At 61.2% G+C, this 25802-nt stretch overlaps 1 protein-coding gene across 1 annotated transcript; it reads right to left on the bottom strand.

The window, feature by feature from the left end:
* Positions 1-1094: 1094 nt before the first annotated feature.
* On the bottom strand, positions 1095-24216 carry LOC112981177 (cAMP-dependent protein kinase inhibitor beta-like). The gene is made up of 5 exons (XM_026096635.2): positions 23980-24216; positions 6797-6913; positions 5234-5399; positions 4653-4804; positions 1095-4451 (listed from the first exon to the last, which is right to left on the bottom strand). The coding sequence occupies exons 4-5, from the start codon at positions 4795-4797 to the stop codon at positions 4369-4371; spliced, it is 228 nt and encodes a 75-aa protein (XP_025952420.1). The 5' UTR covers positions 4798-4804; positions 5234-5399; positions 6797-6913; positions 23980-24216; the 3' UTR covers positions 1095-4368.
* Positions 24217-25802: the final 1586 nt, after the last annotated feature.

Raw genomic sequence — 25802 nt, 5'->3', positions numbered from 1 at the left:
TGACGTGTGTGTGTGCAGGGACACACATGATCCCAGCTGTTTGCAGCATGCGTGTGCAGGGACACGCGTGATCCCGGCCGTGTGCAGCACAGTCCGCATCGCTGCGGTGGCAGCGGGGGACGCAGGGCTGCGACCGCTCGGGACGACGTTCGGGGACACACAACCCGCGGAGGTGCACGTGTGACACGCGTGACAGCACGCCTAACCCCTTCCTCCGCTCTCCCCGCGGCACCGCATCCCTCCTGCCCGGTGCCAACGCGGCCCAGACGCACCCCGCGCGTGCTGCCTCCTCCACCCCCGGTGCCCCCGGGGGGCTCCCGGGGCCGGGCTGGGCGAGGGGCACCCTCCTCTCCTGCACCCCTCACCGATTCGGGCGACAAAACATTCCCGGTGGGAAGCGGCGGAGCAGAGGGACGGCAGTGCCGGCGACGGAGGGTGCCGGGCCGGGATGTCCTGCAGCACGGGGCACCGGTGTGGCCCTCCCGGCTATTACTCTTTAACGCCTTTGGGCCGAGAAGCCGCTGATCCGGACTTAGCCCCCCCGAGCGCTGCCGGGGCTGGTGGCGGGGGGAGCCTGGGTGAAAGAGCAGCTGGCGGGGGCCGTCAGCCGCCCGCCCGCCCGCCCCTAACCTTTCCTCCGCTTCGGGCTCTCGTTGCAGCGGGGCCGTGCCCGGCGGGCCGGGTGCCCACGGGAAGCGGCCGAGGCGGTGGGATACGGCGGGCCCCGAGGTGTCATTGCGGACACCCAAAAATAGCCGGCGGCTCAAGTTCGGGCTCCTCCGGAGGGCACGGCCGCGGCCCCGGCGCGGTGGCTCTGAGCGGGGACGGGTGGCCGTGCCAGGCCACGGTCCTTGCAAGTGTCCCAGCCCAGTGGCAGCCAGGCCCCCCCCCCACCTCGGCTGGGCACATCCTGACCACCACGTCCCCCCCCCCCCGGGCAGCGGGGTCTCCCTGCGGGAAGCAGCCATCCGGCACCCGGCGCCCCCGGGACAAGGCCACCGTGCGAGAGCCGTCCTCGAGCTGGGACGTGGCCCCCGCCGCTGTCCTCGTGCACCCTTGCCCGACCCCAGGCGAGACCTCGCACACTGCAGGGCTCACAGGAAAATACTCACGGTTTATTACCCAAACAGGTCCCCAGGGCGCCAGGGCGGACCCCCCCCCCCGCCCAAAATGCTTAGTGCTCTTTTAACGCCGCCCGCTCAGACCCTCCCGGGGCCGTGGGACAGGGATGGGGCATGGCCAGGACGGGACGGATGGGGCAGGGGGCTGTCGCCTCTCCTGCCAGCGCCGTGCCCAGACACCAGGGTCCCCAGCCTCCGCGCTTGCTTGCTGCCACCCCCCAAGCCGGCAGGATGACAGGAGACATGGACACCCATGCACACACGTGCCCATGTACATGGACACCCTGCACACGGGCACCCATGCACACAGCTACCCCCACACACAGACACCCATTCATGTGGTCACCCATGCACACACACTCCCATGCCCGCAAACACCCATGCACATGCTCACCTATGCACATGGTCACCCATGCCCATGAATGTCCATGCACATGGTCACCCATGCACACAGGCACCCATGCCCACAAACACCCATGTGCATGGTCACCCATGCCCATGAACGCCCATACACATGGCAAGCACAGACACCCATGCACCCGTGCACCCATGCACACAGCTGCCCATGCACACGGACACCCATGCACACAAGCACCCATGCCCACAAGCACCCATGCCCACAAACACCCATGCCCATGGTCACCCATGCCCATGAATGCCCACGCACATGGCAAGCACAGACACCCATGCACACGTGCACCCATGCACACAGCTGCCCATGCACACGGACACCCGTGCACATGGTCACCCATGCACACGGACTCCCATGCCCACAAACGCCCATGCACATGGTCACCTATGCACGTGGTCACCCGTGCCCACGAACGCCCATGCACATGGCAAGCACGGACACCCACGCACACAGCTGCCCACACACGTGGATACCCATGCACACAGTCACCCAGGCATACAGGCACCCATGCCAAGTAACACCCATGCACACAGGCACCCAGGCACACAGGCACCCATGCCCACAAACGCCCATGCACATGGCAAGCATGGACACCCATGCATGTGGTCACCCATGCATGTGGTCACCCATGCCCACAGGCACCCATGCCCACAAACACCCATGCCCACTGTCACCCATGCACACCAACACCCACGCCCACGAACACCCATGCACAGAGTCACCCATGCACACGGTCACCCGTGCACATGGCAAGCACGGACGCCCACACACCCATGCACACAGCTGCCCATGCACACAGACAACCATGCACGTGGTCACCCATGCCCACAGGCACCCATGCCCATGGTCACCCATACCCACTGGCACCCATGCACATGGCAAGCATGGACACCCATCCACCCATGCACGCAGCTGCCCACACACACAGACACCCATCCACGTGGTCACCCACACCCACAAACACCCACGCCCACAAACACCCATGCCCACAAACACCCATGCACGTGGTCACCCACGCCCACAAACACCCATGCCCACAAACACCCATGCACATGGCAAGCACGGACACCCACGCACACAGGCACCCAGGTACGTGGGTGCCCACGCACACTAACACCCATGGACGGAGACACCCATCCTCATACATGGGTGCCCACGCACACCCTTGGACACAGCCTCATACACGGGTGCCCACACACGCAGGTGCACATGTGCATGGGTGCCCACACACACGAACCCCCATGCACACTCATGCGCACGGACACCCATGCACATGAGCACCCATGCAGGGGGATGTCCACGCACACCAACACTCTTGCACACGGGTGCCCGTGCACAGGGATGTGCATGCACCTGGCCACCCATGCACACGGACACACGGACACACGGACACACGGACACACTGCACAACACTACGCCCCAGACGGAGCTGGTTTCCACGTTAAGGGATGGGCTCGTATCCTTGGTCAAGGGTTCAGGAGGGCCAGAGCCGGCCTCGGGCACGCTGGGGAAGCAAAGCCATTTCCCGCAGGGATTTAACACAGATTTAGGCTCCGAGGGAGATGCAGGATCCCGAGATGTGCTGGGCACCGATGCCGGAGTGCCGGGAACGCACGGTGGGTCTGAGCGCAGCCCCTCGCGGCTCACTCAGACCTGGGCACGGCTAGGGCTCTGGCCCAGAGCTGCCGAGACGATGCTGGAGAGCAGCGAGGCTGCGTTTGGGATTTATTTGCCGGTCCCACAGCGACAGCTATAGGTTGACCGTCCTGTCACAGCCCCGGGCCGGCACAGCGCGCTTCGACTCTGCCCAGCTCCAGGCTCCGAGCGGGAGCAGCCCAGTCTGCAGACGCCTCGCCCGGGAGGAGGATCCGGGCGACGCATTGGAGGGCCCAGCTGCTTCGTTTGCTGCTGGTTTCCTCTCTCCGGGTTTTCCCTGGGGAGGTGGTGGTGGGTCCCAGGGCTCCTGCGACGGGGCCGGCTTGGGTGCTGTGGGTGGCCCTGGCACAGGGAGACCCGTCGGCACGTTCAAAGCGGCATCGCCCTAGTTGCATCCTCCAAAATCGCCGGCATCGCCCCCGCGGCAGAAACGGCTCCTTGCAGATGGGTGCCCAGGCTGGCGAGGTGGCTTTGGGGGGGCTCCCGCTGCCCGGCACCCCAGCCCCGGTGGGGGGGTGCCGTAGCCCTGCTCCCCCCGAGGCAGGCAGCACCCTGGGGTGCTCCGCTCCCGGCCATGGCCTGAGCCCCTGTCCCTCGTCCCGCTGGCGAAGGCTGGTTTCCCTCCTGGACCCCAAGCATCACACGGTCCCACAAGTGTGGGGCAGGACACGGACTCATTTTGTGTGTCGGGGGCACGGTGGGATGGTTCAGACCCGGCACGTGGTGCCCCCCAAAGCCCGAAAAGGATCCTGGATCATCCACTGGAGAAAGGACAGGACATGGACACGGTACCCGAAACATCACGGTGACCAACACGCTGAGACAGACGTACCCGTGGGCTGCTCTTCCCGCTCCTCGCGGTAGCGCCCCAAGCTCTGCTTGGCGCCGCTGCTATGAAGCCAAGAAAATCCCCCCCCGGAGCAAAATCCCACAGTTTGGTTCTGGCACCGCCGCGGAAGAAATGTTTCCTCCCGCAGGGCAAAGCTCCCCGTCCTTGGGGAAGTCCCGCGCCGTTACCGCAGGTCCCTCCTTGCTCCGCTCCTCCGGGGGACGGGAGATGTCCGTGCCGCACGGCACCAAGGAAAACCCAGCCAACTCCAGGCCGCCGAAGCTCGCCTGATGCTCCGCAGCGTCCCCTCGCCCCGCTGGCCAGAAGTGCATGGCGGCGGCGGCGGGGGGTTAGGACGTGTCCTTCAGCTCCGGGCTTTGGGGCTGCGGAGGGGGCACCTCCGCCGACGGCGACTGCATCTCCTGGGACCTGTCTGCGGAGAGACGAGGCGGGGGGTGAGGTGGCCCCGGGGCCTTTCGCGCCGGCTGGCCGCCCACCTCCCCAAGCACCGTGGTCATCCCGTCCCCGGGATGCTGCTATGAGGAGCCAGCCCGCAGCCTTGGTCCCCATGGGGTGACATGCTCCCACCGCACGGTGCCCTGGAGCAGGGCTGGTGCCACTGCCCGTCACCTACCTGCGTTGAGGGACATCTCGGCGAGCTTGAGGGGCAGGTCGGAGGGGCTGACGCCGGCCGGCGAGCCCAGGATGTCGGGCAGGGCGTTGCGGCGGCCCGTCCTCCCGGAGGACGCGAAGTCCAGCACAGGCTCCACCTCCGTCATGCTAACCCTGGGGCGACACGGCCACCTCCCCGTCAGCCCCCGCCGCCCCCCGCATCCCGCCGGGGGCCGGGCTCTGCCCCGCGCGGGGGGCAAAGGGATGCTCTGCTTAGGGGCCTCCGGGTGCCCTGGGGACTGGGCAAAGCCAGCTTGGGGCAGGGGGTCCCCAAGCCAAGGGAGCTGGAAAAGCCCTTTGGCCACCCCAGGGGTGCAGGATCTCCGGCCGGTCCCGGGTGCAAACGCGGTGCTGGAGGTGGAGGCCACCTCGCCGCAGGGACGGTGCCTCCCGCAGCCCTGCTGCCACCAGCCCACGGCTACGGCTGGCAGCTCCGGAGGCAGCAAACACGGGAAGGGTGCCGGGGCCACCGCATCCCGGAGGACGAAGGGTCTCGCTGCTGTGGGCCCCCCATCCCGAGCGCGGGGCGAGGAGCAGCCTTACCGGGTGCCCTCCAGCCTGGCCTGGTGCCGCGTCTCCGCGCTGCTCGGGGTCCGGTGCTGCTGCCCGGCGTCGCGTCCCCGCTCCGGGTGTCTCCCAGCCGGCGAGGGACCGCGGGAGAGCCGGGGCGCTGGGCTGCGTCCCCTTCGGGTCACCCGTCAGCCGTGGCCTGGGGGAGGGCAGAGCGGAGGGTCAGCCCCGCGCCGGGGCCGCCCGGGCGCAGCGGTGACGGCTCCCGGGTCTGGTGCCGATGGGCTGGTGGTGGAGGACGGGCAGCTCCCCCAGCACGTGGGGTGGATGGAGGACAGCGGTGGAGAGGTGGCACCCGGATGGGGGACGCGAGGCTGAGAGGGCGCAGTGGGACACCGGTGCAGCGTCCCCGCCTCGGCTCTGGGAGACGTGTGCCTCCCGGCTGCCCCGCGATGGCTCTGGGCACGAGGATACGTCCCCAGCCCCACGGCAGGGCTTTGAGCCCGGCGGTGCGAATGGGCAGCGTCTCTCCAGGGTGGTGGCATCACCGCAGGGTCACATCCGTGCGCTCGGCCTCGCAGCACCTCGGCGCTGCAGCACAATCCCAGCCCTTCGTCTCTGCTCCCCAGCACAAAAGACCCCCCCGAAACGTGCCGCGGAGACCAGCGCTTGCCGAGGGCGGCCCCGTGCACCCAGCCGCCGGGCAGGCTCCTTGCGGGGTGCGAGCGGCTTGGCATCGACTAGAGCAGCCCGGAGGCTGCTGTAAAGCACCCCGGGGAACAAACTACCCCAAAAGCAGCCCCCGAGCTGGGGCTGGTGCTCCAAGCCCGGTAGCACCCACGTCGCCCCAGGAGGCTCCGGGCAGCTGCGGGGAGGCTCTGGCCTCCCTTTCCCAGGAGCTGCGATGCCGCCGGGGCTGGGCGCAGGCTTTGCACCCCAGCACGGCTCCGGGCTCCTTTGTCGGCGGCGCTGGGGCGGATGACGCAGTCGCTCCCGGCCGCGGCGACGCCGCTCCCGGCAGTGTCACCCCTTGGCGCACGGCGCTGCGGGGCCTCTACCCGGATGTGGCTTTGGGATGTATTTGCTCAGCGCCTGATAAAATATTTCGGCTTTTCCTATGATTTTCCCTGGGCTCCGAGCCGAGCCAAGCTGGCGCTGAGCGAGGAGGTGACGTCCCGCAGCCGGGGCTGGGAGGGGGACCGGGAGCCCTGGCTGGCTCAGCAGCTATGCCGCTGGCCTGCTTTAATTAGAAAGACTTCTGTTGCTCCCTAAACCTGATTGAATTAATCAAAGCTAATCACTAATGAATGCATCGTAACGCAGGAGGGAAGAGCAGCGAGCTTTCCCAGCGAGGAAGCGGGGCAGACGCCTGCGCCGGGAGCCGCGGGGTCGGAGCGGGATCGCACCTCGTTGGGATGGATCCGGGCGCGGGATGGAAAGCCGTGCTGCCCGCTCGGCTCTTTGCAAAGCTGCAACCCCAGAGCCCCTCCGGGCCGGCCGCCGGCAGCAATGCCCAGCAAGGACCTCCCGCGTGTCCCCGGGCGGCTCCAGGGCAGCGCACGGAGCCTTCGCCGCCGCGGAGGGGGATGAACTCACCGGCGTTTCCCTCGGGGCCGTCCCGGTGCCTTGCTTTCCCGGGACGGGGCGAGCCAAGGTCCCCGAGTCCTTGACGAGCGGCGGCGATGGGCTGTCGGGAGCCACCGAGCCTCGGGCCTGGCAGGAGGAAAAGTGACCCCGGCTCAGGCAGGTGCGTGAGGAGGAGAAATGAATGATTAACCCGGGCCGTGAGTCACGGGGTGACCGTCCCGCGTGCGGCAGGACCTGCCGCTGCCGGGGCCTCGCGGGGCGCTCTGACGTGGAGGAGAGCGACGAGCTGCCCGGCGGGGAGCCGAGAAATCCCCAAGGCCCTTTTGGCGAGGGGAAACTGAGGCACGGGAGGGCGGCTTGGGCGTGCCAGGAGCGCAAGGTCACCGTGCTGCGAGTGGCGGCGGTGCAAGCTGCAAAGACGCTGGGGAGACGCTGGGCGCCGCGTGTCCCCGTGCGTGCACACGCGTGCATGCTCTGCGGCACTCCATGCCCGTGCTTCTTCACACGCGTGTGCGCGTTCGCGTTGCCTCGAGCTGGGGCGTGCTGCTGCGTGTTTAGGTGTGCACACGCGGGCGTGCTGAGCCACACACACATGCGTTTGCACACGCGCACAGGCACACGCGCACACTCAGCAGCACATGCACAGGCGCACGTGCACACTTGCACACGCATGCAGCCATGCATGCAAGTCCACACACTCGTGCACTCACAGGCCGCTCACTTGCATGCACTCAAACACACACACACGCGCACACATGCACGTGCGTGCTCTCTCTCTCTCTCTCTCTCTCTCTTTCCCCCCAGTCCTAAGATGGTGAGACAGGAGCCCTGCAGGGCTGGATCAAAGGCTGCCTCCGCCGGCAGTCTCAGCAGCTCCCGCTGGCTCAGGCGCTGGGAAACATGCAATAAAAACCTTTCGAGAGCGGGCCGGACCCTGCCCGTGTCCTTCACTGTGCTAACGGCTCCCAGGGCAGCCAGGATGCGGGCAGGGGTGACGCCGGCCCTGCCCCATGCAGTCACCCTACGCGGGTGCCTTGCAGCACCCGCCGGCGCTGCAAAGCCGTGTGGGGCACGGACCTGGGCTGCAGAAGGGACGCGACCTCTCCTCCTGCCTGCAGTGCTGTCCCCAGTAGCCCCTGGGGTGTGACAACAGCAGGTCCCTGGGCACTCCTGGGTCCCTAGGATGGCAGCTGGTTCACTGTGACCGAGGCATCTCCCTATGCCCAGGGCCACAGCACTGCTGGGAGCGGGAGCTTGTTTGCATGGGACGCGGTGCAGATGAAGCACCCGCCTTGCCCCACGTCCTCCCACGGCCGGGAGAGGTGCCCGTGTCCCCAGGCTGCATTTTCTCCGGGAAGGGAGGTCCAAGGTGCAAATCCCCTGCCCCTTCAGAGTGTCTCGGCTTCCTCCCGGCCCTGCAGGCAGCAAGTTGACCCGAGCCCTGGGCAAATAACGTTGCATAAACCCCTTTGGCTGGAGCAAAGGCTGCCACCTCTGCCCAGCGAGCAGAGGTTTCCGGGCGCTCCAAACAGGGACCTTTCCGGCAGGTTTAGCGTGGTCTCTATTTAACCAGGCTTCAGAAGTCATGCGGAAAGTCCTGGGGCCCTTGGCTCACGCTTTAATACCTCTAATGGGGATATAGGAGGGTAGGGCAGAAATTAGCCTTAATCCCGCCGTGAGATGGGCTGCAGCGGAAGATGCTGGCCAGGGGGTGGAGGAGGTCGGGGCAGGACGTGGGACTGGTCGCTGGGGACCTGGTGGCCGACGCCACCTCCATCTGCAAGGCGTTTCTCCTTGAGAAATGAACCATCACCAGCCGCAGCAATTGCCACAGCCCCTGTTGCAAAGGGCAGGGCTTGGGGCAGCACCTTGTCTCCCCTGAACCCCATCGCTGCCATCCCCATCGCAGACGGTTTGCAAACCCTCGTGCCCTGCTGCGGACATCCTGCAGGGCTGGGGCTCCTGGAGAAGAGCCAGCCTGGTTCGCCCTAGCACGATACAGTCCCAGATTAGGTCACGCTGGTTTTTATCAGCGCGCAACGGCCACCCCAGCCCACCCAGCACCATAAATAGCTATCAGCTGTCCTTGCCACCACGGGCAGCCGCCGTTAAATCTAGTAATGATCTTGTAGCAACGCTCCCTACGGCAACCTTTGCACCTCAGGGCCTGGCTTCCTCCAGCTTGGCTTAGGGAAGGCGTATTTGCAAATAAACGACTCATTGCCGGCGCATGCTTGGCACTGGAGGCTCTCTGCTGGGTGATTCTCGCAGGCGTCACGGGAAAGGTGTTTGGGAGGGACGGTCACCCAAGCCCAGCGCCAACGCGGACTCTCCCTGGAGGGTCCCTCCAGGGTTCGACACCCGTTCTCCAGCACCCAGTGACCACGGGTTAAGGGGATTAAGGGCTGTGCGCAGCATTGCTCTGCTTTTCTGAGTGGGTGTAAGGCTCCGGGTGGTCGCGTCACCACCCCGGGGTGCCCCCGGCCCCCCAGGCTGCTTGGGGCACAGCCGGTTCCTGTGCAGGGAGAGGGCTGGCACGGCCGCCGGGATGTCAGGAAACGCCTGCAGGATCCCACTGTGGGTTCCCGCTGCCGGACCCCAGCCTCTGCTTTTTGCAGCAAGACTTGTGGCTCCATCACGGCTCCAAGCAGCTCCGCGGGGAGAGGCTGAAGCCGCCCATGTGCACAGCAGCCGCTGCCGGCAGCCAGCAGCCGTCTCAGCACCGAGATGCTGTTCCCGCATGGATCTGACCAGTGGCCCCTAGACAACGCGAGCATCCCACGAGGCCAAATCCGGGTGTCCAGGTGTCCTCCTGCAATGCCTGAGCCTTGTGCATCTTCAGTGCAACACAATCCTCTTCCTTCCGGACGAGCACAAGAGGTTCCTGGATCCCTGTCTCGGTGTCAAACCGGGCTGTTGTCCCCACCGCTGTCCCTGCTGCCGATTCGGCTCAGGTCATCGCACAAGGGCGGCTGGGGTGCAAAAGCCCGGCCAGGCACGGAGCACATATGTGCCCAAGGGAACGCTGCAGGACAGAGACGTGGAGGTGATGGGGGCAGCCCCACGCTGTGCCCGTGCGGGGCCAGCACTGAGCCCCGGGGCCCTCACGCCACGGAGACGCGAATCGCGGGCGTGTGCTGAGGCTGCTCTGCTCCCGGCTGGGGGAGGCCAGTGTGGTGCGAGCGCAGGGAAAGCTCCAAATCTCATGCCAAGACGCTTTGAGTCACCGCTTCCAGACTCCCCGGGGGAATCCGATGCCCAGAGCTGGCTGCGATCTGTCCCATTTTCCTGCCGAATCCGGCTGAGAGCAGGGAGCCCCTTGGGGAGGGCTGGGCACGGCTCCTCCCATACTTCCCTGCGTGCTACACACACGATGATGGATCTGGATGTCTAATTTCTCTTGACTTTATCTGCTCGGTAATGCCAGGAGACAATCTGGCTGCGGCGACTAACAATTAAAGCCCTTTCTGCGTAAGAGATGAAGGTGAATGTCTAGCTGAAGGACAGCAAACAAGATGCAAAGTGATCGCTGGCTGAAACTAAAGAGAAGAGAGCCTTTCTCCTCCCAGCCCCAGGACCAGAGGGTTTGCCAGAGAGGACGATGTCAGACATGCCGGTGCCCATCACAGCCCCAAACCCGGCATTGCCCTGATTCCTGGGCTGCCTGGACACTCGGTCTGGGATTAGACATCACCAGGGCCTGGGAGAGGCAAGGCTCACTGTTCACGTGCGGGTCCAGTTTAATACAGGCTGCTAGGATACAAGAGAGGAGATGTTCAAAAAACCTTTGTGCAAATGCTTCGTAGTGAATGTGCAGGCACCCAACAACAACGAGCCCATTCCCAGCTCCACTGTAATCACTGCTCTGCCGTTAACGGGAGGCGAACGGCCAAAGGCTTCAGGAGGGCTTTGCGCCAGGGCCAACCATCCCTTCTCATGGGGATGGGGCACTGGGGAGGACGGGCGGCACGTGCGCAGTTTGGTGCTTTAGGTCTTCTCTCTGGCATGGCGTTACCAAGGTTTAGCATTACTTTGATCTAGTCTTGCAGCTCTAAAAGTCCTGGAGGAAAGAAGGAAGGTGCTGAACCGGCCCTACAGCCTCGGGCACAGCCCTGGCCGAGGGATGGTGACCACGGACGAGATGTGACCGCCAGGAGCACGGTGGGACTGGCCAGACCTAGTGAGGTGCTCCTGGCTCTGGGACCCGGTCTGCTCCTCTGCTGAAGCCCCCACACCATCTGTACAACAGAATGGTATTTTGCTGTTTGAATTTTACTTTGCAAATTCAAGATGTCCCTATTCTGCTTTGTTTTTCTCATCTCGGAAACAATCACCCCCACACCCTCGAAAGCTGGCTGTGAACAAATCACAGCATCTCAAAACCAGGAGTTTGGAGCTCTGTCTCTTTGCCTGCTGGGCTGGTAATGATTTGTCATCTGGACTGCGGTTTGAAGGACACAGCTACGAAGAGAGGTAACTGCAGTCATCCAGGGGATGGAGCGGCCGCCTCCCAAAGAGAGAGCAAAAAGGCTGAGATTTCAGTTCAGAGAGGAGACGGCTGAAGGGGACACGTTTGAGGCTTACAAAATCACGACGGCAGAGCTGTCTGAGCTTTTAGTCACCAAATCCCACAGCGTCAGGGCAGGAGGGGCCTGCTGGAGCTGGCAGATCGGGGTAAGGCAGCAGAAAGCACTTCTCGACCCAGCGGGGACCGGAGCGCGGGGGCCGGCTGTCACGCGGAGGCAGACCGCGTCAGCAGGTTGGGGAAGGGATTAGACGCACTCACGAGCAGCAGGTCCATAAACACATCCCAAGGCAGGGATATCCCCCGTATCTCCAGCACAACCGGGCTTGCTGGGGGAGGCAAGGGGAGCAGAAAGCAGCCACGCTCACGTGCTCTCCCGAAATAGCATCTCCCACCGCTGCGGCCACAGACAGTGCCCTGGGCAGGACGGAGTATCGTGCTGACCCAGCAGGACATTTCTTGCGTTCTTAACCCACGGATGTCACGTTTTCCAGCTTGGCTCTGAAGCCACCAAGGAGGCAGTGCTATTATTTTTTAGATGAACGCAGAGATTCTCTCGTAATCGTGTCTGCCTGGGAGCTGACGTTTTACAAGACGCACCAAGGATCATAAAGCTCAGAATAAAATAATGAGCACTGGCAAACCTGAGCCCAGCTGCTGCACGTGCACCTCCCATTGCTGCTTAACAGGATTCTCCCTGTGGGACGAATAAAACTTAAATGCTCCAGTGTGTTTATGACAGTGGAGACATAGCAGAGATAGCTATACCTGCTTAACTGCAAAGTTTTTGCCCTTAAGAAGGATTCATTTAATCGTAAGCACACAGATTTTCTTTTTTAATTTCTAAGTGGATAGTGTGTCATTAACTAATCTGGAAATTTGGGTTTGCGTTGTTGAATGTTTGTGGATTTCTTTGTTAGGATGTTTCTTCATGATCATTTAAGTCAAATGAGAGAAAAACACCTTGGAAAAGGTCTTTCTCTGCTAAAAAATCTGTGCCATATCCCCCTGAAGAAAGGCTGGGAAATGCTGCAGCCCATTGTGAGCCCTCAAAAACTCCACTGACACCAGTCTGGGAAAAAGTTGATGTTATTATGAGACAACGAACAGAATTAAAAATGGAAGGGCTTTAGCAAGGCATAACCGTGAGGCTGAATGCAAACGAGCATTGCAAGCGAGGAGGACAACAGCTGCCCCACACCAAAAGGGGATCAGAGCACCAAAGAAGCCAGGAGGATAAGGAGGGAGTCCACACTGGAGGAAAAACCAATGGGGCTGATTTAACTAGAGACCAACAGCCACCAAACAGACCAAGCAGCCCCTGGAGACTGGAATAGCAGATGGTAATAATTAAATACAGGATAAAATCTGGAGAGCTGAGAGATCTCCCATGGAGACAGCAGATTTGGTCCTGGCTTTTTGCGGAGGTAATCTGGCGTGTTTTCCCATGGCTCTCCAGAACAACTCCAAAGCAAAGAGCCACGGTCTGAATCCCAGCACTGGACCCATCCCTCCGCTCTCTCCCTGACCGGGCCGCATACCCGTGTGGATGTTTCAAGGCTCTACAAAACGCCGCGTTCTCCATCGAGCCCGTGATGCAGGCAGTGCTCCCAGCCCATTGCAGAAGCAGTGCTACCAATGACTGTGAGCAAATCTGTGCCCAGGAGCAGCTCCGGAGACACTGACCCAGGCACCCGCTGTCGCGGAAAAGTGGGATTTATCGGCTCCCCCTGTCATCAGCCCATAAACAGCTCCCAGAAACAAGGCAGGGAAAAAGGATGTGAATAAATAGTGTCACAGACTGGCGTTCTCCAGCTCCCGGGGGAAGAAAACAAGAAGCAAAAAGGCCCCAGGGCTATTTGTTGGTACAGAAATATCTAACATGGAAATGCAAAATGAAACAGATCCATAAGCTCATGGGAGGGTACCAACAGGTCTGTGCTTCAAGTCCAGAGCACAGAAAAATCCCATCCCAGGATGAAAATCCCTCTTGGAAGCAATGCTGGGCTGGAAATCAGCTGCTGGCCAAAGGGAGACCCTGAGATCCAGTGCCAGAGCGGGAGAGATGGACAACGTCATGGACAACGCTGCAGACAACACCGCTGCGGCCAAGGAGGAGCAGGCATGCGAGGGAGTTCATCTGCCCAAGGGGGTTTCTGGAGGGTCTCGGAGGGTCGGTGGTGTTTACTGGAGATGGGGCACCAGGGTGGGGATGTCTTTGGCAGCCCCGGTGGCAGAGACGACTGCGGGCAGGGGGTCCCCAGTGCAGGAGCCCTGCAGTGCCCTGGGCTCGGGCCAGAGCAGCCGGAGGGGCAGAGCCTGGCACAGCCCTGCCTTGGACTCACAGCAGTTTGCTGAACACATGATGTTTAAATGAAAGCTTTCCAGCCTCTGAACCGGCACTTTTTTTCCTACAACACCATGTTTCCAGACTTTTCCCTGTTAAAAACATTGGGTTTTGACACTGCTGCTCTCATGCAGGATACAGGGTTTTTATGGGATAGGCTAGTCTGGTGGGGGAGTCTCCTCTGCCCATCGACCTGATTCCTCCAGCTCTGCTGCAGACATTTGAGGGGAACCCACTCTTATCAAAGTCTCAAAATCCCTTTTTTCCCCCTTTTTTCTGTTCTCACCACTGTTCCTCATCGCCATGTGTTCCCAGTTCCTTGCCAAAGGTTTGAGTAATTGTTCTAGCAGGTTTCTGGAAATTGAGGTTGCACTGATAGGTCTCCAAATTGCTGGCATGACTTCTCCCCTCTTTTTAAAGATGAGACTCCCCTTTGCCAGGTATCTCATCTGCTTGCTACAAATATTCTGCTCTAAGAACTACTGCCCTGACAGTGTCAGCCCGGTTTGAGAAGGTCCACCTTGTCCAAGGGCCCTTAACTGGCTTCCTCCCCCGTTTCTAGCCCACAGTCTTATCCATGATGTTGTCCACCTGGATGCAATACACTTTTCTGCAAGCACCGTTGCACAGAAGGCACCAAACACGTGGGCCTCCACCACCTGCCCCGGCTTCCGCTCGCCGCTGAGCAGCGGATCTTCCTTCTTTGTGCTAAGACACTTACATCAGTAATTCTTGTTTCCCTCTAAGCCCTTTCCAGTCGTGTCCTGCTTTGCGCTTTAACCTTTCATCATGCCCCTGCTCTCTCGTGTTCATCCTAGTAGCCTGACCTAGTTTCTATTTTCTCTGCATTTCCTTCTTGTGCTTGAAGTTGGGGAGAACTCGTGACTCAGCCGAGCTGGTCACTCCCAACACCGCCGGTTCCTCCCGCAGGCTGGAGGCCTTGCGCCTGGTCAGGGCACCCAGCACTGAAACAGCTTTTCCACTCCTCCTTAGACTTATTTCCAAAGAGATCTCCTCCACCAGTCCGTTGAAATCTCTTCCTCAACTCTATCTTCTCTAAATCCCTGTTGCCTTCCTTTATTTGTCAGCTGCTTCCTTTTTGCATGGTTTGGGAGGTTACATTTTTATAATTTTCTCTCCAACCGTGAGAATTAGAAATTTATTTTTCACCTGATAACCTGAGATGCCTCCTAGTCAGTGCCAGCCTGGAGTAAATGTGAAAAGCTTCCCTTCACTGGGGCTGCAACAGGCAACGCATTTTATTGCAGGGAGGGACATAACCCAGCTTCCAGCTGAGGGGCTGTTAAATATTTGTGTCCCAGTACCAGTTTAAGGCAAACAGTGCAAATGAAGGACTCTAAAGTGGGAGACTAGTTATGTTAATCGTCATAAGTCTTGGATCCCAACAAGGAGACAAGTACAAGAGGTGACTTTTTGCTGAAATCTGTAGGCCACGTGATAGTTACTCAGATAAATGAACGATGTGTTATTGCTCCACGCATCCCGGTCTCGGGATCTTTGCTATCAGAGATGACAGCAAAGTTCAGCTGTGTTTAATACCCTCATTAAAGCCAGGAAAAATCCAACCTGAGTCTCTCCAGACAGGATTTCAGGCTATTTGTATAAACTGTCATTTTTGCTTATAATGCTAAAAACACAAATCAGAGCAAGTTCTGCTCTTGGGTAACAGTGAGACCTGCTCATGCACTCACTGACATCCAAACTCAAAGTTTCTCCAGGCGTCTGAAGGGCAAACCTAAATGCTGCCAACATGAATTTGGATGCCTTTGTGAGACAGAGGTGTTCCACCTCCCTCCAGACCTCCACCACACTCACCATCCTGCCCCAAATTACTGGGGACGGTGCAGGGGCACTGGCACAGCCGCCTGGTACTGCAGGAATGGCAAAGTAACCGCAGGACCGAAAGCTCATTAATAAAAACCCTCAGTGCTGCCAAGGCATGCCCTGAAAAGTTTGGAAACAAAAGGAAGGTTGCCAGGGCAACGTGGATTTAGCCCTGCTGTACCAACGTGTTAACATGGCCACGGAGCGCGTCCTGCGGGATCGTGCCTCGTCCGAGGGGCTGCTGCCATCCCGCTCCACAACCGCGTATCACCCCATGTATCAGAGAGCTGAAACACGGGGTTATGGGGATGCCCCATGCCGTGAGGTGCCCATCAGCGATTTCTGACTGTGCCAGAGTGTGGAAAGCTACAGTGCCCACACCAGCTGCACCCCTGGGTGTTGGGGGGAGGTGCGTCACCCCCAGGCGCTGACCCCCTTTGAGGGTCCCACTCCAATGGCCACCAAAGGCATCATCTTCTCCCCCAGCCTGGACCTCCTGAGACCATCTTCCCCTCTCCATGCTAGGCATCTCCGATCTCCTAATCCCAGCTCTTCCCCCAGTTTGCACCCAGGGTTGCCCATTCTCTCCAGCTCTTCTTCCTCTGAAATGGTTGGGCTCTCCTCACTGGCACTGCCTGGGTACCAGGAGGGAGCATGTAGAGCAGAGGAGAAATGGTCTCACTGTTCTTGGCATGGTCTCCCCAAGGGGCTTCAACGGCAGAGAAAGTCCCCTTTGGGCCCTGCAGACTGAGGCTGGGCCACACTGGTGCAGACAGATGCTCTGGAGAAGCCTAATCAGCCTAATCCTAACATATCCCTGCTGAGCATCTGCAAGCCAAGATTTCCTACAAGTTCATAAACTGATAAAATGGAGGCATCTTCTCCCATCTCCCATGGAAGCTGTCGATCGCTGCCTGAGAGAATGAGGGTGCCAGCACTGTCCTGAAAGAACCGGGAAAAAATGAATGAGAGAAGCCATCTAGCTTGTCCTAATTTCACTCTAAGAAATGCCTGAATTGCTCTTACTAAGACTTTGAAAAGCACTAAAAGCTCAGCGGGCCGAGGCAGGCGCCGGCACGACGACGTGAGCTACGCAGCAAGCTCCACGCTGGGGGTCTGATGGGGAACCGCAGGCACCTCTGCCCTCCGACAGCTCCCGCATCCCGCAGCACCCCCGGCATGTCCCACGCTCCCTCCACGGGACCACAGCCAGCCAGCACCCTTTGCACAGCCTCTCCTGCTGCCGAAAGCTCCCCAAATCCGGGCACGTGAAAGAAGGAGTTTCATAACCTTGGGCTGTATTGATCACGTTGGCATAGCAGGGCTGCCGGGGAGCGGGACGGGGATCCCAGCATGCGTCAGGCTTGCAGCGTGCCTGGAGAGAAAGTCTGTGCAGAGCCTCCTCCTGGGACTAAGCACATCCCAGGCTCTTTCCCCAGTAGTCCTGGAGCTGGGGGCTCCCAGCTCAGCACGCGTCATTGCTTTCAGTCCTGGCTTACCTCTGCTATATTCCCAATTGCCCTGCAGGAAATTGAGAGAGGAAAATTTGCCTCCCTTTCTGCTAATAACTCTCTGCTCAAACACCTCTGGCTTTTACTGTTATTTAGAGCAGGGCCCACATCTGCAGCCAGCATGATTGCCAGGAGGTCTGTGGTCCCTCTGCAGACACAGGCAGGACTTCAGCAGAGCCACTCCTAGCAGGGAGAGAGCCGGGTTTGCAACATGGCATCCCCGAGAAAACAGCCAGCGGCTCCACCTCTTGGGATCTTAACGTACAGGTTGGAGAAAGCAACGCTTGAGCAGGAACAGCCCTCCGACAGCAAACGCCTCCTCTGCTTCCACTGCGGCCAGCCAGCCTGTGCGCTAATTGGAGCTACAAGGCATTGCGCAGACTGAAAGCACCTACAAAGTCACCAGCAATATTCTGGTAATTGCTATTTATTGTGGGGAAATGACAGATCATTAGGCCTGGCAAAGTAAAGCAGCGTTGCCAGCTCCTGCGCAGAGCTCACACTTTGCGGGGACGGGAAGGGAGAGGCCGCAGCTACGTCCGCGTGAGCCCAGGCGTGCTGCCAGCCTCGCTGCTCTCAGCAGCGCTGAATGAATGAAGGCACCGAGAGCAAGAGCGAGGAATATGGTCACTCAAACGACACGCACACACCCCACCACGCAGGAGCACACGTCCAACATCGGATCGGGAGCGAGAGACACCACTAATGCATTTACGGCCATCTGCACATCGGTTTAAGCACAGAAATGCCCAAAGCAAATGATGCAAAGCACAGCACTGCGTGCCCTCGTGCAAACCCAGTGCCCGCATCCCCGTGCACAAAGAAATGCTGCAAAAAACCACCCAGACTAGGTGCTATGTGAACAGTGCTCGGGGGAGTTTAGCCTTTCCCCGTGGCTCAGCCATGAACACGACGTGAGCGGTGCCCCAGCTTTCGGCGCAGACCTCCCCTCTCCTACCAGGGCAGGGCTGAGAAAACCCTCATCTTGCTGGGGTGGAAGATCACCTCGGACCTGGGGGGAGGCATCCCCTGCCCACGTCTCCCGAGGACTCAGCTCTGAAAACAGTCTGTGCAAAAGCAAGAGCTGGGTATGTCCTCATGGCACCTTAGGGAGAGAGAGAGGCTGCCCCAGCCTTTTGTGGGACCAGCCCGGTGTTTGCCAGGAAGCCATTTGTGGAGCCACCACAAATCACGTCTCCAGGCCCTGCCATGCAGCCAGCTCCGGCACGGGGCTCGCAGCCCTCACCAGCACCAGCATCCTCTCGCTGTTCGTCCCTCCATTGCGGAGGAGATGCTGGACACGGTGCTGGGCTCTGTCCCTGCAGACACAACCTGCAGGCTCTTGACATCTCTTCCTTCCCCTCACTGATCTCTGCTCGGTCCTGGTGGGAAGCCCAGACACAGCAGCAGGGACCCAGGACAAGCACAGCTCTACCCGCCACCCTTCCCACTCTCTCCAGCCCTGGCACAGGTGACTTTGGCCCTGCTCTACCTCTAGCCAAGCATATTCTTCCTATGGGCACAGCTCTCTTTCATGCCTCCAATACCTTAGATGATCGTGACCCTTTCATTCCTGCATTCAGGTCCTCTGCCTTGACAAAGGTGGGGAAAAAACACGGTGAGACAGAGGTGCATGAACACAACATCCCCTTTCCCATGGGGATGCACTGGCCACAGACAGACACCCTCCCACAGCCCCCACGATCACACGGAAAGAGGGATCCTGTGCACCGGGTGAATCTGTGTTTGCTCCAGTAGCAAATGGAGGTAAATAGTAGCTTCCCTTACGACGTGTCTCAGTTGCAAAGAAGGTGATCTAATGGGAGGTAATTACGATGATTGAGCCCTCAGTAATACAGCTCCCACTGTAACCTTTAGTTAGCTGCTCTGACGACTGCACAAACTATAATTTTACATAATAAACGTGTCACCCACATCTAAATCGGTTTCATTCTTTAGCAGTTTCAGGCTCTCTCCTTGCCAAATGGCTCTTCAGCAGCTGCTCTGGGCTGAGCACTCCTGGGCCAGAGCCAAGGGCCCTGATCTGCGATGGAGATGGCCTCGTACCTCCCTGCCGAACCGGCGGCTCAGAGCCCTCGGCAAGCACAGCGGTGAGGGGATTTGCGCCAGGGGAAACCCGAGAGCTGGTGAGGATGCTGCAACACGAGCTGTGGGCTGGTTCAGCACAGAGGCTTGGGATGCGGCTCCTGGAGATCTGTGGGGGTGCAGGGTGCCAGCTGGATGCCACAAAGCAAATGCCAGGCCGCGCTGTGCTGGGAGCACCGTGGGCTGGGTGACACCGAGGCTCCAGGCATTTCTGAAATGCTTCCAGATGCCCCCGGACTCTGCCGTGCACGGTGGGAGCCTCTTACGCAGCTTCTCCCAGAGCAAAGACCACTTTCTCCATCTTCTGCTCCAGCACCTGGGCCAGCCTGCTCTTGCTTTCACACACAGCCTCTTCCCTCTGGTTCCCACACTCATTTTAGCTCAGGTTGCTTTTCAGACTGGTTTTATTCCCACTGAGCTCTGCTCCTTGAGCACCCACTGGGCTGGCGACTGCTCCACCCTCCCTGGAGAGCAGTGCTGCGCTGAGCACCCATGGCCTGTTGCAATTTCTGGCTGCCCGCCATGTCTCCGGCCACCTCCCACCAGGAGAGGACTGTGGTCCAGCTTGGAGGACCTGGGGAAGGAGGAAAAAGCCCCAAGATCCTGGCCTGGCTCCTCCAATCCTGCTTTGCCCTTGCTCCCCTAGACAGCACCATTTCCAGGCTGTGAGAGCCAGCAAGGGAAGGAGCTCGTGCTCAGCAGCTGGTTGACGTGCTACAGGCTGCCCTGTGCTGCTGGGAGGATGCTGGGAGGTTTTGCTGCACTGAAGATCTCCCTTTCATGGTGCTGCTCCCTGCTCAGCCCTCCTGTTTCCCCCAGGATCCTTTTCCTCCACATTCCCACCTGTCCAGGGACTCTTGCAGATGGCCGTGGCCAGCACAAATCCAGGGGGGACAGTGCTTTCCCCGCAAAGGCACTCGGGCTTCTGGCCAGACCCTTCCTCCCTGCCTGGGCCCCTGGCTGGGACTGGTTGTGCCCGGGAGGTGAGCTCAGCCTGCGGGGTGACAGGAGTGACGAGATGCTCTGTCCAGCCGGTATGTTGGAGAGGGCAGTGGGGTGGCCTGGGGCAGCGGCAGGGGTTTGGAGCAGCCATCAGCCTCTCAGCCCTACTGGGCCATACAATCTCTGTGGGACCTGCGGCGAGTCCCTCCAGTCCTGACCCCACATGCCAGCAACCTCAGCCCTCTCCAGCGCCACGGATCCCCGAGTTGACCCCATCTCCTTCCCCCAGCTACACCCCTCCCTGCACCCCGCAAGACCCCACCTCCAACACCTCCTCTTGCACCCTGCGACCCTACCGCAGGGGCAGCTCCCTGCCCCGCCAGCCTTGATGAAGTCCCGTTCGGAGGAAGGCACCTTTGCTGTGCCCAAGTAGCAGAGCATGTGCAGATGCCCGACTGATTCATTTTGGGAAGTGGAGCCAGCTGACGGCTTCCCGGGCCACGTGCCTGCAGCTGGTATCTCCGGCTCCCTGGGGAGCCCCTCACGAGCACGGCGTGCCGATGCCGTGGATTGCGCTTCCCACCCCGGCCCTTGGCAGCCAGCAGATTTTCTCCTTCCTGATGCAACTGCTCCTCATCTAGGCAGGGAGGTGGAAATTTTCCAGGGTCTCCCGTGTGTGCCAAGCTCCCCAGGCAGTGTGTCCCATGGGAGGGACTGATCTCCCTTCCCGTGTGGCCGTAAGCGGGGAAGAGGGAGTCAGGCATTGCACGGAGGCGGTCTAAGCCTCCAGATGTTCCCTCCCGCACGGATGCTGTGAGCATCTCCGGGATTCCCCGACACACGAGACAGCTCTGCAGGCAACCGTCACACAGCCTTCCCCACCACCCAGCAACGCTTGCCTGGCCCCCATGGAGCTGACGGGGACGGGAAAGAAAGCCGAGGAGGGAAGAAATCTGTGCAGCTGTGCCAGGATCAAAGGCAGCTCTCGCATGATTTGAAATCCGCAGCCCTGAGCTGACAGCAGGGACGGAGCAGAGCCGCATCCGTCGTGCCTTGGCTGAGCGAGGAGCTCGAACCACCTGCCAGAGGGACACACAGATCAAGGTGCCAAGGTTAGAGCAGGGCTGTGAAACACTTGTCCTTGTCCTGACTGCACCAGGGAACGTCCTTCTCGGTGCCCATGTCCCTGCAGCATGCAGGGACCCTCGGATGCCAAGGTGCCATGGGAGCTCAAGGCTCTGCTCCCATCCCTCCTGGCAGCAGAGCGTTGCAGAGTGAGGTCAGGGGCTTGGGGGAAATCCTGGATGGGTTTTGATGCTACCCCTGGCTATTTCTTTGCTCTTTCCACCCCGGATTTGATGGAAAACCCTGTCCATTCAGTCCTTCTGCCTGGGATGCCACCGGTGCTCCTCCGGGGCCAGGGCCCTGTCACTGTTTGTAGACATGAGGTCTCTGCTGAGGGTCTTCTCCCTGGACAACCCACGAGCACTTTCCCTTGGGCAGCTCCAGACCTCTCCGTCCTGCAGCCCTGCCCGCACCACTAGCAGCTTGCTGGGCCAAACCCATCACATCTTCCGCAAGAGGCCGCGGGGCCAGTTCAGAGGTGGGTGCCAGAGCTTTTCTGGCTTAATCTGGAGCCGAATTCAAGGGCCAGACTCTGCTCTGTGTCACCGGTGTGGAGCTGAGCTCACTTGGAGGATGGATGCGACCTCAGACTCAGAGCCCCCGGGTGCTTTGGCTCCCAAAGCTGGGGACGCGTGTCCGGGCGGGTGGGCTTCCCCCACCTGGACCACCACCACGGGGAGCGATTTTGCAGCACCCAGCCTGTCGGGCCCCCTTTCGCCTTCTCCCGGCCCGAGGAGCCTGGCCTCACAGAGCTGGAGACACGCAAGGTAAAGCCTTCAAGAGGAGAGCTGAGACTGCTGCTGCCTCCCACCGCTCCACCGAGCATCCCCCTCAGCCCGGTGCTCTCCCAGAAAGTCCCAGACACCTCCTCCGCCTCCCCCTCTTCCCTCCAGCACTCCGTTCACCATCTGCCTCCGGGGACACCGGCACAGCCCCACTGGTAACTAACCGCCAGGCCCTGCGATGGGGTGAGCATGAATCTGCACCAGCCCCTCACATCCACATCCCAGCAGCCCCCAGCACATCTGGCAGAAGCAGAGGAAGAGCATGGAGAGGCAGAGCTTCCACAGCGGCAGGAATCCCCTTGTCTAGCTCAGACCCTTCAGAGGTCTCCTGCTCCAGCGGGCCTTCCCAAGCCGCTCCCTGGCTCTGCATCATCCCCCTCGCACACAGCAGCACCCGTGGGCCCCGTGGGCCCCTCCTGGGCAGAAGTGCTGTTAAACAGCTACCGCTCCACCCCCGGAGGCAGCTGCATTTCAGTGCACAGGGGAAACGGCTTGCAGATCGCCTTGATGCTGCACATCCCCCAGCCGAGGGCTGGGGCACGGCCCCTGAGCAACCCAAAAGCAGGAGCAAAATTGCTGCTCCTCATATTTAAAAAGAACAGTAGAGCCTGACTCTGCCACAACCTTTCCCTTCCAAAATCTCCCGCTCGTAGGGGCAAAATGTGGCTGGGCAGACAAAGGGTGGAGCCAGCAGGAGGGACATTTCCCATCGGTTTTAACTCCTATCCCTCCTGCCCAGCCCTGCAAGGGGCACGTCCCAGGAGCAAGGGGCAGGCTTGGCCCCAAATGCGAGCAAGGACTCCAGGTGTCTCTTGGCAGACGGTGCCAAGGTCACAGGCTGTTGCTGCTCCGTGTGAGCACGGGACAGTCAAAGCTGTCATCCTGCACATCTCTCCTGCCTTCCCTACCCCCTCGGCGGCACTGCCACAGAGTCAAGGGACAGGAGCCAGCTCTGGGGACCAAAGATCTTCGATCCAAAGCATCTGCAGAGGGAACCTGCCAAAATAATGCCCTGAAGGCAGCAAGGAGGTGTTTAGCCCTGGGGAGATCTTTGAGATCTTCCTGAGAGAGTGCCTCAGGTCCCGAGGGGGAAGACGTGAGAAGAGCCCGCGTCCTGCATGGGGAGCACTGCCCAGCCCCGAGCTGGCTCTCCCTCAGCTCCGGCTGCACAGGGCGCTCGGGATCCCCCAGCTCGACCGTCCCAAAATACCCGCAGCCCCGAGCTGCTGAGCTGGGGGGGCTGCTCTCACCTGGGAAGTGGAAGGCTGGGCTGGAGCCGGGGGGATCAGGGGGGATTGGAGGGGTTTTGGGGTAGCTGAGATGAGGACATGGCGTGGGTCAAGGGTGGAAGGGGCAGGGTGTCCTCAGGACCCGCCAGGGACGAGGGGGGCTAGGAGGTGACGGGTCAGGGGGAACCGGTCCCAGGATGGGACAGAGTCCGAGGTCCCTGAGGTGCCGCTGGGGGGGTTGATACGAAGTGGCCGCTGTGTCCGAGGCATTTACAGCAATTCCTGGGAACAGTGAGGGCCGGGTTGGAAGAGCCCCACTCGGCTCTTGGACCACATCTTGCTCCCGAGACACCCGCCCGCAGCCACCTGCCACCCGGGTGGGACAGGCACAAACCCTGCCCAGCTCTCAAGGGCCACCCGGAGCCACCACCCTGCGCTGGCCCAGCCTCTGGGGGCTCAGCCAGCACCAGCCCCTGCCCTCGAGCCCTGCACAGCCCCACTGCTGCCCGTCCCCGGGGCCGGAGCGGTGCCCGAGCACCCCGACTGCCCCACTTGCCACCAGAGCCGTAGCCTGCTGCAAAGTTTCCTCCCCCCAAAAATCCAGGCTGCCCCCGACCTCCCTCGGGAGACAACCATGCTCTGCTGGCAGCAGAGGTGCCCCGGGTGGGCACCAGCCCCTCAGTGCCCGCGGGCACACGGGATCCACCGCCGTGGCCCAGGGCCTCCCTGCAGCCGTGCCCCCCGCACCCACGATCCGGCACCCGGGCTGCCGCTTACCCAGGCTCTGCCGGAGCCGCTGCCGGTGCCGCTGCTGGCCGGGGAGGGATGGAGCAGGGAGGTGCCGCGGACGGGCAGTGCCAGGAGCCCAGGTGAAGCCTGCGGCTGGGAGCCAGACGTTAGGGCATCTCCGAGCGCGCCGTGCGGAGCCGCCCGCACAAAGCCTTGGGTACCACCGGCTGCGAGCTGCCTCCCTCCCGCACGGACCACGCGCGGCACGGGGGGAGAGCCCCGCGCTCCAGCCGCCTCCTCCAGCCGCGCATCCCAGCCCTCCGCCGCTCCTCCCCGAGCCCGGCCTGCCAAGGCCTGGCTCTGCCAGAGCCGCGTCCGGACTCGGTTTCTCCCACGGACGCGCCGCCCCGGCCCGAGGATGCCCCGGAGCCACCCCTGGGTGGCTCAGGACTTGGTTGCTGCCCACTCGAGCCGTGCTGCTCAGGGATGCCAGCGCCGAGGATTAGTGGCAGGGCGGCGTGTCCCTCCTCCCGTTCCTGGCTGTCGTTGTGCACCGGCTGTGTTCCCCCCCCCCCCCGCCCCGTCCTCCCCCATCGCCGAGGAATTTGGGGGGTGTCTGACGTTCCCCATCTGGGCGGCCGATCTCCCCCCTGCCTGCGCTCGGCTGCTTGAGCAGCTCCCAGACGATGTGAGATTGCCCGGAGCAGCCGGCGACGTGCTGGGACAAGCTGTCGGCCCACGGGCAGCGGGTCCTGGAGTCTGATAAGGGGAGCAGCCTGGCCGGGAGGCAGGAGCCTGGATTTCCCGTTTGGTAGAAAGAGTAAAAGCTGCATTTTTTCTTTTTTTTTTGAAGTGGGTCCTTAGCTGCAGCTTTGGAGAAAGGGGGTCAGCAGCCCAGAGGGGGCCAAGGAGGGCTCTGATGTCTTGCTGCGAGTGCTTGCACCCAGACCACATAACTCCACACGCATTGCTTTAGCCAAAACCTACCGGGGGACTCAAAACCTTTGGGGAAAAAAAAATAGTGGCTGTACCTCTGTCGCCTGCGAGAGCCAGCTAGATGGCTAGAAAGATCATGGATCAGGCTGCTAAATGCACACGTGGGCATGAGTTCATGTTGCAGCCCCATGGCCTGTGTGCGTCCTGTTTTGCCTTCCCGTCCAAACATCTGAGCTGGATCAAAAGTGTGAGGAGGAGAGAGGGAAATACGAACAGAGCAGCCTCGAGACACTCGAATTCCCTTGTGGGAACAGTAAAACACCTGCCCTGCCCAGCCCGCGACCCACCCGTGCAGCGCGGTGCTGCTGGGGGCACCAGCAGCGTGCGTCCCCGCAGATGAGAGCGAGCCTGCGAGTTAGAGGCTCCTCCGTGTCCCAAACCGGCTGTCTGGGTGCGGAGAGGGGGTCTCCGGGGCCAGCGAAGCGAGGCATGCGTTTGGGAGACGGAGGGTGAGGGAGGAAAGGGGTGACGTGGGATGGAAAATGCCAATGAAGAACAATGCCCAGGCGCTGACCCCTGGGCCTGGCTCGTATGCAAAAGGCCTTTAACGTCGCCAAAGTGCAGAAACCGTCCCTGGCACAGCAAGGACGGCGGGGCTGGGTGCTGCCCTGGGCAGTGCTGCCTGGGGGGCTGCGGGAGCGACTCCCGCGCACGGGGCCGCGGCGCTCAGCACCCGGGGCCGAACGGGGTCACAAGGGATGGGGAAAGGGCCAGCGGCTCGGGAGGCCCAGCCGTGGGAGCGAAGGTTGCTCATCCGAGGTTGGCGGAGAGCGATGCTTTCCCGAGCTCTGTAATGACCAGCAAGGCAGACTCATACGTGCCCCGGCACGCTGCAGCCCTCATGGCACTGGGGGCCATGCGGGGGGGTCTCTGCC

The sequence above is a fragment of the Dromaius novaehollandiae genome, chromosome 23 (genome assembly GCF_036370855.1).
Source record: "Dromaius novaehollandiae isolate bDroNov1 chromosome 23, bDroNov1.hap1, whole genome shotgun sequence".
Classification (NCBI taxonomy): Eukaryota; Metazoa; Chordata; class Aves; order Casuariiformes; family Dromaiidae; genus Dromaius; species Dromaius novaehollandiae.
The sequence above is the reverse complement of the archived record's forward strand: the minus strand, read 5'-3'. Positions and strand labels throughout refer to the sequence as shown.

Bases quoted from the DNA above. Each gene is read 5' to 3' on its own strand.
- LOC112981177 (XM_026096635.2), bottom strand. From the start codon at position 4,797: ATGACGGAGGTGGAGCCTGTGCTGGACTTCGCGTCCTCCGGGAGGACG. The intron at 4,452-4,652 runs GTAGGTGACGGG...GTCTCTCCGCAG, and splicing joins CGAGATGTCCCTCAACGCAG to ACAGGTCCCAGGAGATGCAG.